Source organism: Hoplias malabaricus, chromosome 1, assembly GCF_029633855.1.
Source record: "Hoplias malabaricus isolate fHopMal1 chromosome 1, fHopMal1.hap1, whole genome shotgun sequence".
NCBI lineage: Eukaryota > Metazoa > Chordata > Actinopteri > Characiformes > Erythrinidae > Hoplias > Hoplias malabaricus.
In genome coordinates, this window is record NC_089800.1 from 71904700 (window position 1) to 71922381 (window position 17682).

The 17682-nt window shown below is 37.7% G+C and overlaps 1 protein-coding gene across 5 annotated transcripts in view; it reads right to left on the reverse strand.

The window, feature by feature from the left end:
* Nucleotides 1-12712: 12712 nt before the first annotated feature.
* Nucleotides 12713-17682, reverse strand: part of LOC136710358 (MAPK/MAK/MRK overlapping kinase-like) — a 29972-nt gene continuing 25002 nt past the window's right edge. For 4 of the 5 annotated variants that reach the window (XM_066685831.1, XM_066685847.1, XM_066685856.1 and 1 more), the window contains 4 exons: nucleotides 15315-15488; nucleotides 14948-15068; nucleotides 14163-14357; nucleotides 12713-13692 (listed from right to left, as the gene is read on the reverse strand). In XM_066685831.1, the coding sequence (XP_066541928.1) occupies nucleotides 13615-13692; nucleotides 14163-14357; nucleotides 14948-15068; nucleotides 15315-15488 (568 nt within the window). In that variant the 3' untranslated portion in view covers nucleotides 12713-13614. The remainder of the gene's footprint in view (nucleotides 13693-14162; nucleotides 14358-14947; nucleotides 15069-15314; nucleotides 15489-17682) is intronic. The other variant, XM_066685840.1, reaches the window with a different exon arrangement.

Below are 17682 nucleotides of genomic sequence, written 5' to 3' on the forward strand. Positions count from 1 at the left end.
CATTTGAAATTATGATTTAAATAGTTTACCATTTTTAATTAAATGTTTTTTTTATGATGTTTAGGCTTTTACCATTTTGTGCATTTCCTAGTCTGTCTAGGTTTTCCTGTGTATTTTAGTTGTTTTTCATTTGCTCCTTGGTACAAGGCTCTGTTGTTGTTTTCTTCCTCTCATGTCCTGCCTTTGCCCCTACCTTACCATTAGTAATAGTATAGCCTGTTATTCTGAACAACTTCCAATAGCTAAAGGGCAATTGTTTGCTATATTTTTATTTCTTAGGTTAATCACTTAATTTTTTAGATTATTTCAGCATAAAATAGTTTAGGGTCAGTAATACCCACTTGTTTAAACAGCTGATGCACTGCTACTGGATTTAACAAACAGATCTCAACAGAGATAACTTCAGCTTCTTTGGAGATAATACTGTTTTTTTATCTGAGAGTAATCACTTGCTGTTTAGGGACTGTTAACTCTAAAATCTATTCTTTGCTTTTCTTGCCACATTTTAAAGCCAGCTTTGAAAAGGGAGTTCAGCATATCCCGTGCTGTTCCTGTAGTCTCCTTGGACACTGTACATTTAAGAACGTTCTTCCAAGCATCATCCCAGGAATTATAATTTAATGCACTGCAAGTGGCACAAGGGTATGTCCAATGAAATGTGGCAATCGCAGTGTCTGAGCCTAAATAGCTTCTTATATCACATTTAATCCAGTGCCAAAACCTCTTGCTCAGCCTTTTGATGGCATAATCCGTCTAATGCCTTGCTAAAAGTTCACATAAGTTTGCAACAAATACACATAGAATGAAAATAAAAGGTGCCAATTTTAATGGACTTCAGTAAAATGTGTCTGGTGTTGTATGTGAGTGTGATTGTGTTTGTTTCTATCTCTCACACATCAATTCATGGTTGTTTTCTATTAGTTTATTTCATGTTTTGTAAGTTTAGATTTAAATAAAACAACTGCATTTATGTCCTCTCCCCTCATTTCCTGCTAACTGTGACGGGTTTTAATTGAAGTTACATCTTTTTCACATTTTATCATTTTAGTTTTTAAAAATGTCTTTAAAATATTTGAACTGCAGTTACACATGAAATGTACTATACAATTAAAGATGATGATAATGACTATTTAAAGCAATGCTATGTAAACATGGGTATTTCTGGTCCTGGGTTCCCATTACATTTGGAGTTTGTCATTTTGTAACAACACTGTCGTGACAGAGATGGAGGAGAAAGAGAAAGACTCACGAGAGGGAAGGGTGAGAGAGGAGGAACAGAATGAGAAAAAGGGAAAGCAAGAGAGAGACAGGGAGAGCAAGAGACCAAAGGTGCTACCAAAAATTTCTGCTACTGCTCCTTTCCACCCGCTTCCCTTCTACCGCTCATGTCTTACTCTAGAGAAATTACTTAGTGGAGAAACCAGACGACAAACTAACATTAAAGAAAATGGAGGACTGTGTTAAAGAAGTGAATACATAAGTCCCTGTTTTCCCGAGCTCATCAGCTAAAAATCTGGGTGTTATAATTGATTCAGATCTATCATTTGATCAGCATATAGGTGACATCACAAAAACAGCTTTCCTACATCTTCGGAACCTCGCTAAGTTAAGATTTTCTTTATCCCTCCCAGATGCAGAAAAATTAGTTCACGCTTTTATTACATCAAGATTAGATTATTGCAATGCACTTTTATCAGGATGCTCCAGCAGAAACCTGAGTAAACTCCAGTTAATTCAAAATGCTGCAGCCTTCTGGTTTCCCTCCTCCCAGTCTGTTATAGTTCTCTGCCGCACTCAACCAAACTAACCGCTTCCCTTTACTGTTTTCTGAGAAAATGGTGGCCCACTGATGGAAGATTGTTTGCTGGATTCTCCAGCGGCCCAGACCACACCACACCAGCTGCTCACCTCCATCTACTGATGCCAGCCTCTGAACACTCACCATGATCAACTACACTGAAGTAGAAATGGACTCATATTAGCAACACTGACTGATTCTTCCAATCTGGTGCACTATTATTATGCCCCCAGACTAACATTATTATTACTATTATTGTACTGTAGCATAATGACACTTAATTGGTGATAATTTAATATTCAATCTATAGTTTGATCAGAGGAGGATGGATCCCCTTTGTGAGTCTTGGTTCCTCCCAAGGTTTCTTCCTCCAGCCTCGAAAGAGTTTTTCCTTGCCACTGTCGCCTTTGGCTTGCTCGCATTGGGCTTTGATTTAAATGTTCTGTTCTGATACTAACTATGTGAAGCTGCTTTGTGACAACATCAGTTGTAAAAGGCGCTGTATGAATACATTTGATTTGATTTGATTAGAGAGGAAAGTAGCAGAGAGAATGAGCAGTAACTTGGGAAAGGATAAATATGCAATTATTTGTCCTTGTACAACGTACAACAAAATGTGTCTTTTAAGCCATCTGTGGCAGTGAACATACACACCCTAGTGCACACCTAGAGCAGTGGGTAGCCTCTCGTGGATTGAGGGAGGAGGACAGTGCTGTTCCTTCACTCCCACTGCCCCCAATTTTCCTGCCGGTCATTCCAAATCAAACCAACAACCTTTCAGTCCTAAGCACTCTTCTCTAACCATTAAGCCACAGCTGCCCTGGGATAGGCCACAGCTGGGACACCTGATCCCTTACAAATATGATGTTGACTACTGATGAACACCGCGACCCTGACATGGAAAAGCGGAAAAGAAGATGATGATGACAACTAATGATGAACTGAGCCCATCACAATGCTTGCTTTTAGCACAGCCCAAATAATCAAGAACCTGCACATATACAGCAATTCTGCCCATTTAATTGTGCAATGAATGATTAACACTTGTTTATTTTTACTTATCTGCATATACCTGCTATATACATTGTTATGTTACATTATGTGTTACATTTGTGTGTCTCCTTCATGTTTGCATACTCTGAGTGTGCACACCAATATCTTATATAGACGTCCTGGGTAGCAATTTCAGGTGTATCACCTGGAAACCGTTTAGGTGGGGATTTTAAGTGGTTTTATCATTTCCTCTTGTATTTGAACAGGCATTGATACCTGACTATCTCATGTTTTGTGGTGTTTTAATGACATTCTGGATATATATATATATATATATATATATATATATATATATATATATATATATATATATATATATATATGGTCCTCACAAATTCTGTTTTTACAAAAACATTTAAAATAGTGAAATGATTCTTGGGTTACTGAGGTTAAGGTTAGGAGTAGGTGTAGGTGTAGCGTAAATTAGCTACAGTAATCATTATTTCTATGGATTTTACAAATATAGCAAAACAAACTCATGTTTTTGTGTGTGCATAGGGACTGAGCTCTTTCTTCTTTCTGCCTGTAATTTCTTCATCAAAGTTCTCCTCTGAGAGGGATTTTGGAGAAGAGAGACATTTTTCTGAATGTGAACTCCTATGCCCTGAATAATACCCATTAACTGTCTGGTCTTTATTCCACAGCTAACTTTCCCTGCATCAGGGTGACAGGTGGCCCAAGAACCCTCAGTTTCGAAGACGCTGATTGGCTAAATTTATGTTATGTGTGCATTTAATCCCAGAAATTATTTTTGATTAACTTTTGTCATTCACCCAGGCCAAGGCTTCTGCTGCAGCCAATGGAAATGGTCTCCATGTGCTTCTTTGCTTTTTTTAATTTCCACACCTGCTTGTGTCATACTTCAAGCCACACGTCCTTATTTCTGTCTCATGATTATCCCAGATGTTCCTTGTTTGTTATTGTATATAGACCCTGTCACTGATATTAGTGTTTGTCTGTTATATATGGTTTTTATTTATTTCCTTTTATTTATTTTTTTTAAATATAGATGTATTTACTGTTAAAAATTCGGCATTGAAGAGTCAGGAGACTGGAGTTTGGCATCAACTGGAGTTATTTACACAAACACAGGATCCTGTATGAGTACAACTGGGTGATTGGAGTCTATCCCAGTATGATCTGAAGTGTGGAGACTGGAGGTTCACGTGCATGCACAGCTTGGTCATCAGTTTGTCACCAGTTAAGTCAGTTGTACCCAATCCAGTCTGTTCCCGGTCCAGTCTGTGGCTTTTGCAAGTCCTGTCTCTTCCCAATTCAGTCTGACACTAAATATTTTAGGAGGGCCTTATATACATTTGAAAAATGGCGTAAGGAAATTGGAGGAAGAAGAGGAGTTTGAGGAGGGGATGATGAAGATGATCAAAGAAAAATGGACATAAGATAAGAGGTGAGAGGAGGGGCATGATGTGAGGGGGCATGATTGGTGGGAATGGGGGATGGGACTATGAGAGGGATAACAAAAATTCACACAAAGGTGCAAAAAGACCACATAGATTCTCTCATATTTATTGCTTTATCTATGGAACGTCACGGTGATCTGGGGTTGGGGGTTTGAGTCCTGAACCGGGTGACTGCCTGTGAGGAGTTTGGTGTGTTCTCCCCGTGTTTCCTCTGGGTGCTCTGGTGTCCTCCCACGGTCCAAAAACACATGTTGGTAGGTGGACTGGCGACTCAAAAAGTGCATCGTCTGTAGTAAAGTAAAGTAAAATCGTCTGTAGCTATGAATAACATGGTTTGTAAATGAACTGCACAACAAACTACCAATTGTCAGTTGTGTTACATTGTCGGTTTATCACAGAGCAAATGAAAAAATAAAAATCAGGCGTGGGGTGAGGTAACCTTATTGAGGTATTAAAAATTGAGGTAATCCTATAAATAATTACTTTAAGCTTTTACAAACAAACAAGTAAGATTATGCACACTACATTTGTTTAATTTTTTAAAAATAATTTAAATGTATAATTTTTGGGTAATTAAAATGTATAGTTATATCTGAAACTGATTATCTTAGTTAGATAATCCCGTTAGGGTAACTAAGTGCGTTTTCACACCTGTACGTTTTTTCTTCTCAGAATCAGTTAAGAACTTGTATTCTTGAAGCGTCTCCCCTTGGTTTGTTTTGTTTTCACATTCTGAAAAATCCAAGCGCACCAAAACGCGTTACCGCAAACCACGCGAGAATGTTCTCATCGCTGATTGGTCAGACCTGACTGAGGCGCGAGCAAGAATGTAAACACAGGAAAAAGGTGGACTAGTGCATTTCTGATCCATTACTCAGATTAGCGGCAAAGCTTTAACCGGTTCTCGGTTTACCTCTCGCCACCGACCTGTGACTGGAGTCAAGCTATCCGCACTTTGGAAACTGACGGTCAAGCCATCCGCGCTTCAAATCCGAATGCACGTATAGGCGCGTCATTACGGTTTTTCATTGCGGAGAACACCACGTCCGCTTTGGTACAGATAGAGAGTCTGAAACCCGCGTTTGAGCAGCGATGTCTCTGTTACTAAATAAATGCACGCAATGCTAAAATGGACTAAATGGGCTAAAATTAACAAGCCATTAGGAATATATTTCGTTTTAAATCACTTTAAAGAGGCAAAACACGCTTTGATTATTTCATACATTTACGTAATTTTTTTTTTTTACTTTTCTATAAACACTTAACTGGCTTTGAATAATCCTGGTGGACATGTAGAAATACAGATTACATTTTACTGTCATTAAACAGAGGTAGCTACCAATATGGATTTCTCAAAAATTACCCATAATGCCTAAACCATTGTACTGTCATTAAACAGTTATAATCATCAAATTAAAAGAAATAAACACTTGAAATATATCAGTCTGTGTGTAATGAATGAGTATAATATACAAGTTTCACTTTTTGAATGCAATTACTGAAATAAATCAACTTTCTCATGATATTCTAATGACCAGCACCTGTACTAAGCGCTTACTTTAATGTTTTTATGCTTGCTCTTGTAAGTTTACTGTTTTCAGAGCTGAGTACATACATACAGAATACATACATAATGTAACAAAACCATAACTTTTTGTCAGATTCATGTTCTTTAACATTATTATTAATTTCTTAGAGAGGGGAAAACACTTATATACCTTTCATAGTTTTCCTTTGCTCTTGGTTTTTCTTTTTCTTTTAATATGATCTCCTGGTTTTCCACTTCTTTTATGTATCTCCTCCTTTTCTGATAATTAAACCATACTCTGAGATTTTCCTCTTGTGATGGAACAATCTTTGTTTACAGGAAACAAGAGCAAAAAGAAACTAGACAACTCTAGACTGCCATTAGCCATATAGCCATTGTCACATAGGGGTTTCTGGCATTTCAAAAACAGGAAAGTCCAAAATATATACCCTTGTCATTGGAAGGTCTGGAGAATCTTTGGTGCTTCATATCAATGTCTTTGTTTACATGTGGTTTTTATTGTGTGATTGTGTTGTACAGAAAAGATGGAGGGCAGGACTAAATGCAGAAATGAAAAAAGGAACACAAAGTTGTGTTCATAATATATAACACCGGCATCAGTGTTTTTCTTGTTCATTTTATTTTAAAATAAATACTAGATGATCTACCACCAAAGAACAAAGATCAAGAATATTTTGTTGATTTTAAGAATTACAATTATTTATTTATTCAGTGTAATTGGTTAGAGTGAAACACGTGAAGTTTAATGTGGATGTGTGCAGAGTTTTATACACACACTCACGCAAAATAAGACAAATTCAGCAGTCCTCCTGCTCTGTAAGATATAATAAGTGTGTAAATGATGCTGAGTTCCAAGCCATCCTGCTGAGCTTGTGAACAGCAGAGTAACATAACTAAGGCAGAGCCAGACGCAGCCCCAGAAAAACACACAAATGGAGCATGTTTCTGTTTTATTTCCTATTATTTATTTCTGTGAAACTTTGTACATGACCCCGTCCAACTCTACAGGGAGAAAATACTGTGTGTGAGGCCCATGGACAAAGCCACGGTTCATGCTGAAGAACCTACTGTTCTTTGGTTTCAGCTGGAAATGATTATTTTCTGGTTTGTGAACCAGTTTATGTGGAAATGCATAGAATGGTCTCAAATTTAGTTCATGAACAGGAACCATTCTGTTTACTTGTTAGTGGAAAAGCGCTATGTGAAATGTGGCTGAACTAACAACAGACGGTGTAGAAGCGCTACAAAACAAAATGTGGGGTTACAGTTAGGGATGGCACAATACCACTTTTTAGGTCCGATACCGATATTTTACATTTTGGTATCTGCCGATCCCGATACTAATCCGATTTTTTTAAATAATTGCTTTGAAAAAAAAAAAAAAACATTGGGTGCCTTTTACATAAGTAAACAGTCAAAGTATTGTAACATTACTATATTATACTCATTTGCAAGAAATAAATTGCACCCAGTTGCCAGTACTGATTTTTTTTAATTTAAACATAACTTTTCACAGCATTTAGTTGGTCAACACTATTCAGACATTTATCCTGAAATTTTAAAACTTAAAGCAAAACTTTAAATATAAGGATCTAAAGTAATATTCAAAATGAAAGTAGTGCAAACATGGCTTTTTGTGACCCTCAACTAGTATTAAGACGGCTGTCAGTTCAATCTTTTTCCATCACATGAAACCTGAAATTCAACTCAGTGAAATCTCTATGCAAAACTTAACACTTGTATAAAAACATTTCCAGTATAAAAAATACAAATAAACACACACACACTATGAACTCAAGTATTCGGATATAGAATTCCCCTACCATGAGACATGGCAGTAGCTGCCCATTATTGAAAAACAGTCACTTTTGAAAACCATTTTGTAACAGTATGTTCACTTTAACATGAGAGGCATGTTTTTCTTTAGAATGATCTGCATTTCAGCTTTCTCAGCTGTCAGCCTACTTCTCCTTTCATCAATAATGATGGAGGCTGTACTGAAGAGTCTCTCACTCTCCACACTTGTAGTAGGTGTGCAAAGAAATTTAGCTGCTGTAGAAACCAGAGTGGGGAATCTAGGTTGGTTGACTTGCCAGTAAAGCAGTGGATTGTCCGAGCACTGAATAGTTGGCTCGCTGAGGTAGGTTTGCACTTCAATGCGTGCACATGTGGTGGCTAACTGAGGAACAGATTCTACAGTGTTCTCCTTCAGGATTTCATCAAAAATGCTTTCAGGTCTGCTGGGGCTTGCAGATTCCACCCGTGGTGTCTTGCTTACTGGTTCCAAAGCTGCTGAACATGATGCCCCCTCTGCTGGCTCCGAGGAATCTGCTATGGCTCCCCTCAGCACCTCCTGCATCTTCCTCACCTCAACCATCAAAGAAGCTTTAGCTTGTTTTGAGGTTTCTACACTTGTGAAGTTTCTGAAATTATAAAAATTGCTAAACTGTAATATTAAGTGATCAGTACCATCCTGTAGGCTTACTAAACCATGATCTTAAGTAAAATGTCCTCACCATTTTCTCTCTCTCACACTCCTTTTCTCTCTGTCACTCACTCACTCACTTACAAACTTTAATCTGATAAAATAACATGTGAAGACTCACATACCTGTCTTTATATATTGGATCCAGCAGCGTTGTAACTGTGTATAGTGGCTCAGATTCTACATCTCTGAAGCGTCTGTTAACTGCCTCAAGAAGGGTGCTTTTCATCTTCTTTATTGCTTTGTTGGCCTCGTTTTCTCGAGAGAGAGAGAGAATGCGCTTGAGGACACAGACTATCGGGATGACATCAGATGAGGAGCTTACCTCACTTGTTAACTCCTCAAAAGGGGTGACAGCTGCCATGACCTTTTCCAGTAAACCCCACTGCTGTGCACTGTGTTGCTGGCAGGTTATATTCTGCGGAACATGCACACAAGACTTGTTTCTGTTCAATGAGCGTCTTGATCATATAATATGTGTTATTCCATCTTGTTCGCACATCTTGTACCAGACGCTTGGGTGGCATATTTAGCTCCATTTGAATGTCCTCCAAATGTGAATATGCTTGTGGTGAGTGCTTGGAGTGCCCCACTATTTTTCTGCCAAGTGCCACCGTATCACTTACACTACATTGTGCTAGCAGTCCTTCATTCACCACAAGCTGCAAAGTATGCGCGAAGCATCCCAAAGCCGGTCCGTTGCCTTTGTTACATTGCTAGCATTGTCTCGTAAAATAACATGGACTTTGCTCTTCGGAATTTTCCATACATTCAACATTTCCTCCAAAGCTGTAGCGATGGACTCTCCCATGTGTGAACCACGAAACTGTTTAGCCTGCAGCACAGCTTTTTGTAAAGTAAAACTTGAGTCTATCCACTGTGCTGTCAGACTTAGCAATGACAATGGACACACATCTGAGCTCCAGCTATCTGATGTTAAGCTTTAATTGGGAATGCTCTGCATGCATTCAGAAATAAACTTGCATACTTGCTTGTATTTAGCTGGGACAGCTTGCTCCAAGATGAAATGTCGGTTTGGCAGCACGTAGCGTGGCTCCAAATGCTCCACCTCGTGAGATCGTAGCATTACACAAATTACACTCGGCGGTCTTGCTGTTTTCTTCGTTGACTGTGAAGTAACTCCACACTGCGGACATGTTTACAGGCCTCTCACAACAATCGCTCACAGCTTACGGCATGTTGCAAATTTCACCCCCCAATTTTTTTATATATATTTAATGAATCGGATTTCATGTTTTTTTCCTTTCCGATATCCGATCCAGCAATTTAGGACAGAATCGGACCGATACCAAAACTGAATATTGGATCGGCGCATCCCTAGTTGCAGTGTAGTTAACCAATCCGAGGACAACATGAACATATAGAAAAAACACAGAGATTAATAAAAACTGTTTAAAAAGATGATAACCACACAACAATTAACATACAATCAACTTAAAAGCAAATAGCCAATAAGAAAAAATATTTTATTTGCGATTATGTGAACTCTACATGAATTGTTTTATTGTGCCTCAGAAATGGCGGAGCCTGTAGACAATCAGTTGGCCCTTTTTTTGTGCCTCTTTCTGAATATATATATATATATATATATATTCAGAAAGAGGCGTTTTAGTTAAGTATGTCCGACTGTGCACTGGAGTGGGACCAAATGTATCTGGGTGGGAGCAGGATGAAAAAAATCAGTCCCATTATAATCTGAAAGTTTGACATGCATTGTTTTTTTTTTCAAACAATAAAAGTCAGAAAGAAATGAAGTCATGCTTTCTGGTCATTGTAGTCAAAGGCACTTCAGCTGTGGATGTTATTGTTGGTTTTTTAACTATTACTTAACAAGGCAAGTCATTGAAAACAGCTTTTTATTTACAATTGTAAATTGTTGCTAACCCTAACCTGTTCCAAGTCCACTTCTCCAACTATTAGGCCCCCACTATTATCTACAGTTGATTGCCTGGTTGCTTTTTTAGCAGCTAATCCTAAAAAATAATCTATCTCATCTGATCAACAAGAAAAAAAAAAAGGCCAGCTCTATATAGATAGTGAATAATTATAGGTACCGGAGCTCTTGCCACCTTTTAAAAGCCAAAAAAGTGTTAATCCTGGACTCTGTCTCTTTTGGCTCTAATTTGAGTTTCTTTGGATTGACAGCAGATAAGCAATGAAGAGACTGAGTTTGCCATTGTAATATCTGTAAGTTCTCATGTAGCTCTCATGTTTAGCACCATTACCAATGCTGTGGTTGTTCAAGTAACAGCAAATACGTCATATGCAGTTTTTACAGGCTGTGCATGTGACATAAGTATGTAAAGATTTGACATGGCCAGAAAAACACTTGCAAAAACCTACCAGACCTCTAAGGTGTGTGTGTGTGTACATATACACAAGATAACGATCAACGCTGTCCAAAGAAAAACATGTATCTCCATTTTGTAAACTTGTAGTTCGCTACATCATTTGAATACAACATCTGTCCACATTATGTGAAAATTTCATAATGTATGAACCAATAGAAATATTCCAAAATTACATTGAGTTAAATCTTCTGACATGAGCTTTTATTATAAGTTAAGGTTTTTCTTTCTTATAAAATTACCAATTTCGAGAAAATATTTATATATTAATTCATATTAATGGGCTTTGCAGTGATTGTCATACCAGCACATTGGGACTAGTATCACAGCCAGTACAAAACAATACATGGAAGTGCATATGCGTGTAGATAAAGAATGCCAATCAGAATGCAACTGGCAAGGTCCTGACAGTAAAGCCAGGTTAACACACTGAAAGTATCAGATTCTCCTTGTGGGAGAAGCGCCTGTGGCTGAGCCTAGATACCCCCTAGTTTGTTAAACCCCACTTAGAAGGGTTGGCATAGGCAAGCACAAGAAATGTGGCAGCAAAGTTGTATTTGATGAGTGGCTTTTGTGAATGTTAGCGTCTGAAAAGTAAAATATCAGTGACACTTCTGTGAACACAAAGTGAACACCTTTAGTTAGGAGGAAAAAGCTAATTGGTTTTAAAATGGGCAGAATAAAGTTACAAAAGTGTTTACAAAAGAGCTGACTATATTATAATTACAGATTTTACATTATAATTACTGCTTTAAGTTTCTGTTAAATATGTTTGGAAAGAGATCACTGCCAAGGTATTGCATTAGATAATGAAGTGAAAAATGAATATATATTCAAGTGTGATGAGAGCAGAGTGTTGATTTAGATTTGATTTACTGAACATTGCAAAATATTAATTTCACTGAAACTCATATGCCTTGTTCACATTATACTTGTGATTTTAAGTTTCATGGTTGCAACTGTGTGAGCAAGCCTAAAATTACTTGATCAATATCTAACTAAAAGTAACAGACATTGTACAGGCGCATCTCAATAAATTTGAATATCATCAAAAATGTATTTATTACAGTATATATATATTTGTTTTAATGTTATTATGGCTTAGAAATGTACAGTATACTTGGTTGGGGCTTCTTTTGCATGAATTACTGCATAGGGTGACCACGTCCGGGATTTTGTTTTTCTAGAGCTTACATAGAATTTCGAGAAGCGTTTCGTTCACAAACTAGTCCCGCCCTCCCCTACTCCGATTGGTTCGCTTGAGTGAGAAGGGGGCGTGGTGAAGTAGCCTAAAATCTTCTGATTGGACGGTCTGACTGTAGAGCTACCGTTATTGGTCGATAACCTTCTCTGTAAACATTTAATTGGTCAGTCTGCACCTCAGTAGTCCTTGTTTTCATCAGGCAAAGCTCATGTACCTACCCTCAGCAGCAATGCCGAAATGTAAATGTAAGTTCTCGGATGAATTAAGAAAGAAATTCCCATGTTTTCCCATGTTTAGCGAGGAAAGGTGTAAAGGACCTAAAGCATACAACGGCAGCGAGGCCGTATATGGCTGGATCTGTAAAATGGAATAAGACCAGCTTTGTGCTCCGAAAAGCTTAGCATGATGTCATGCCAGTTTTAAGCAATTTCTAGAGGCCCACTCTTTAAGAATAACAGGCTAACTTGATAGAGAGCTGGAGACAGCTTCCTTTGTCTTTCAGTAAATACACCCCCCCAAAAAAAACATCAAAAAGCACCAGGCCATTTCGCTTAGTCACTTAGTCATTGCTTTAAGTCCCATCTTGCTTTTAAAAGTTAAATCAAACCAAAAAATGTATTTGACACTATTTAGGCATTAAAGACATTTTTCAAATGCTATTCATGACAGAGAGAACTTCAAATTCAAAACACTCTCAATCTCAGAAGGAAAGTCATAGTTTATATTAAAAAAAAATAAATCAGCATGTTGGTAACATTCTGCATTGGTCCAAAATGAAATAAATGTTTTTTCATAAATATCATGAATTCATTTGTGGCCACAATGGACATTAAGTAACCTCAGTTGTTTCTTTTTGTTCATAACTAATTTTCCAAAGTCTTCACATCAGTTTGTATGTCACCTATAAACACCATCAGCATTCATTCTTCCTAGGCCTTATTTTAGATATTTGAGATGCTTCCCATAGATGCAGCAACAAAATGAAAATCTATGAATAATGTTCTCATGCAAAGGTTTATACAGTAAAAGTTTAATTGTAGGAATTTATTTTCAATTCATTGCAATGATAAAAAACACTTGCAAATAGTGTTTGGTAATACCAAGTCCTAATAATATATGTTTAAATATATGTTTAAGGGGGAATTTAGAATAGAATTTCCTATTCCTCTTTGTGAGAAGGATTTCTACTGTAATTTAATTATCAAACCTGGTTTTACATTTTATAAATATTCCATATTTATTTTCATGTTAGTTCAGTCAGTTCTGCATTTAAAGGCTGAACTTCAGTAACCTCCTATTTTTATTTCCAAAGGGGTCATGTAATTTCCCTTTAAAGATGAACATTGTGGTTTTTCCCTTGGCTATAAATTTAAAAAAAAAAAAAACCCAGTTCACAGCTCAGTTGGCTAATGATTACCCTAATACTGAACCTCGCATTTCACATATATGTGAAATAATTAAAAAACTGATAAATGATGTATATTTCTACAAAGTGTTCAAATCACCATATCCCCTGTTACTGTGATGCTCGAGTTATGGTGTGCCACTGGTTAGCCAAGAGTCACTAGTTTGCACACAGGGATATTTGTTGGTTGTACCGTTTTTAACAGGTTATTGATAACTGTTCATGAATTGGCACCTGCCACTACATGTAATTTCTAAGGGTCTTAGTGCTCAGTTCTTGCTACCAGATGCTGATGAATGACCAAATGCTTGCTGATTTAAAGGCTGAACTTCAGTAGCCTCTGCCTTTTCTCTCCAAAGAGGGCATGTAGTAGCTCTTCAAAGCTGAATGATGTGGGTCTTCCTTGGGCTGCAGAGTTGAAGGAGACCAGTTCAGATCAGTTGAGCATATTAATGACCAGTGACAAACTGTCACAACACAAAATTTGGGTTGATGTTCAAACTGTCAGTTTTAATCTATTTAAATCAATCTATATTTATATAGTTTTTTGTTAAGGCCTAATATACTGTTAAGGCAAAACATAATAATGGTAATGAATAAAAAAGCAAAGAACATATTCCAACCCGTACTATATCCTTGAGTAGTTATATATAAAGTCATTATAGTAGATATATATATAGATATATAGAGGTCTTTTTTTTCCAGTTTTGTCTTGATATTTTTTTGGAAATTATGGATCAGCTTGGTTGCGGCAACAAGTTTAATATTATTGTTATATATTATATATTATTATACATGATTAAATTAGTATTACGGTCAAAACAGCACCTACTATATTGACTTAATAATCACAAATGAATCAGACTGCTTGTGTTTACCTTGGTTGAGCGAGAATGGCACTTCTTGGAGGTGATGGCTGGCAGGGACCCTCGGTGTGGCATAGCCAGAGCTGGTAGCATGGGCAACGGGTAAGGGAGTTTTGGAGCAGGCACCATCACATTCAACTTGGGTAGGTCCAAAGGGTGATGGGCAAATCGTCTACTGTGAGGGTTGCTTACATGCTTGAGCTGCTGCTGAAATTGATAGAAAAACTATTCACTATAGCTTTGTGTAAAGTAAACCATAGAACATTACTAAGATTTTAATTGTTCTCCAACAAATAAACATTTATCTAACAATGCTTGAATAAGTAGGTAGATTATTTCAAGTTATGGAATATTTAAAATAATGTTTGCAGTTGTAAACTGTAATTAGTACTGTTCAGCAGAACCAATTACAATTTACAACTGCAACATTATTTAAAATGTTAGATGAAGATGTTTTTTTTTTAATATATGGTTAAAGCAGCTGAAAGTGGAAAGCAGCTGAAAGAAGCCCTTTTTGAGAGAGCACAACTATCATGGTATATATCGAAAGCAAAAATCTGCAAATGATAAGGAATGCATTTATTTCAACCATGTTCTTTGTTAAGGTCTCTTTGTTAACTTTAGAATTAGAATGAAGAACATTTTGTAGTCAATTATTTACATTTAAGTAATGAATATATATGTCACAATATCAGTCAAAATAATTTGCCAACTGTTGCATAATTTATTGTTTTATTTTATTATATCAAATTAACATAACTATTTGTGTTTAAGCAGCTGTGATGGTGTCATCATACCTGTCGTCTTCCCTGGTTGGCAATGCGCCACAGGTGCTCCACAGAGCTGTGAGTCACACTGGTCCCTGCTTCTACCACTCCCTTGGTCCTATGCAGACCAATTGCTCTCCTCTCCTCCAGCCTACAGACAACAACTTCACAGATAATGGGACTAGCCAGACAGGTGAGCAAACAAGGTCACAATAGATGAGTAATACTTGAGCCTGAGATGAATTGATTTGATGAAGCTTTTGGTCATAGATACCCTTCACTGAGTCTTGTTGGTAGTTTTACGAGGATACGTTTGATGAGAATTCATAATAATTCATTATAAATTCTTGTGTGTGTGTGTGCGTGTGTGTGCATGTGTGTGTAAGTCTACACTTACTTCAGATCTCTGAAGCAGACATGCTGCAGTGCTACACGGGCACTGATACGCTCATCTGGGTCATAAGCCAGCATCTGGTACAACAAAGACAGACTAGGTGCAGAGCATTGAGGGACAAGCTGGGAGAGTCCACAACCTTTCCGAGGCAGAAAATCAAAGTGCATTGCTCGGGACCTTAGAAAGAAGGCATGAAAAATACCACCAAGTTAACATTCAATTTACAAATTAAGTATATTTTTTTAGGGCGCCACAGTGGCGCAGCAGGTAGTGTCGCAGTCACACAGCTCCAGGGACCTGGAGGTTGTGGGTTTGATTACTGCTCCGGGTGACTGTCTGTGAGGAGTTTTGTGTGTTCTCCATGTGTCTGTGTGGGTTTCCTCCGGATGCTCCGGTTTCCTCCCACAGTCCAAAAAAAACACACGTTGGTAGGTGGATTGGCGACTCAAGTGTCCATAGGTGTGAGTGAATGTGTGAGTGTTGCCCTGTGAAGGACTGGCGTCCCCTCCAGGGTGAATTCCCGCCTTGTGCCCAGTGATTGCAGGTAGGCTCTAGACCCACCGCGACCCTAAACTGGATAAGGGTTACAGATAAAAAAAGTATATTTTTTAAACATGATTTACTTTGCATTTTAAATAAGAAAAAAAATATTTTAAATTAAGAACAGAAATCATATTTGTCACTCACACACACACACACACACACACACAGTTATTATAGAGATTGATTATGCCAGGACACCTTCATATTTGCTAAATCGTCTAGGCCTGATGCTCAGACGTCCAGTTAAGGCAGCAGCTGCCAAGCACTGTGTGGTCCATCATATCCAACATCATTTTCAGTAGAATGTGCTACAGCAGCCCTTTTGTGAGATCTAAGCAGATGGGTTGGCCTTTGCTCTCCACAGGCACATGCTGCACATGGCCTTATATACCCTGTTGCTTCAATTTCAAGAAGTTCCCCTGCGGCATAATATACCCCATGACATATATGCCACTTTATTGAGATAATAACGTTATTCATGTCACATGTCTGGGGTTTTAAAATTGTGGCAGCCTGGTGTAGATTGACCAGAGGGGATTGCCCCCTTCAAGGTGTATTCCTGCCTTGTGCCCAATGATTCCAGGTAGGCACTGGACCCTTACAGATAATGAATGAATTAATGATTTGATTTGAAATAACAAATTAGACTTTTGGGATTTTAAATCTTTAGAAATTTGGCCAGGTCACCAGCCTGAGATCCAACTCTGAGATAACATTTTTACAGCACCTACAAGTCTGGAAATGAGAATCATAAAAAAACAACACCTAAGGCTTATTTATGACAAGGTCTGCTCCATCAGTGAGGATTTATAGCCCCAAAGCTATGGACACAGTGACTTTTGTTTAATTGGTGGATTAACATTTATGCATTTGTAAAGTATTTATAGACTAATCTCTCTACATACAAAGCCAAAGACTCAACCCTTTGTGAAACACTTATTCCAAAGATTCTTAAAACTTCAGAATCAAACTTTCCTTAAATCCCCTCAGATTACAAGGCATCATAATGGGCTCACAAATGTTCATGAATCTATGACAACCCGAACTGGAATTATAATTATGTGATTAATATACATTTTTTATCATGAACCACCAGCGCCTCCACATTGTAGCTGCCGGTTATGTTTTAGATAATATGTGTGTAAAAATTGTTTAGTCTGAATGATATTACTTGGTGTTAACATATGTTTTATATTGCTTTCTTATTATTATTTCTCAGATGTAGTCAATTTGTTCTAGGCAAATTTTAAATACCTATGCTCTTGTATGAAGCTTATGTGTAGGAAGCTTATATGATTAACGTGGCTTTTGTCACCATGTTATATGTAAGTTGCACAAACATAGTAACCAATCCTGTATTTATGTAGTTATGCAGCTGACAGTTCAGAGTAGCCACCATATTGGGGACATACTCATTACTTAAACACACAGCTCAAAAATAAACTCATTCATTCATTGTCTGTAACCGCTCATTCAGTTCAGTGTCGCGGTGGGTCTGGACCCCACCCGGAATCACTAGGCGCAAGGCAGGAAGATGCCCCCGGAGGAGGCACCAGCCTTTCACACATTGACACACAAACACATACATTCACTCACACCTATGGACACTTTTGAGTCGCCAATCCACCTACCAACGTGTGTTTTTGGACCTTAACCTGCTGTGCTACTGTTCCGCCCTCAAATATAAACTGTAATATTTTAATTGTTTTGTTGTTTCTGTCAAAATTTGTAGTCTTTATTTAGGCGTTACAATGAAAGAAATATAAGTATGGATCCGTGACCCATTTATCCATGTTTGGTTCATCTGTGTCAGTCAGTAGAGGAGTTC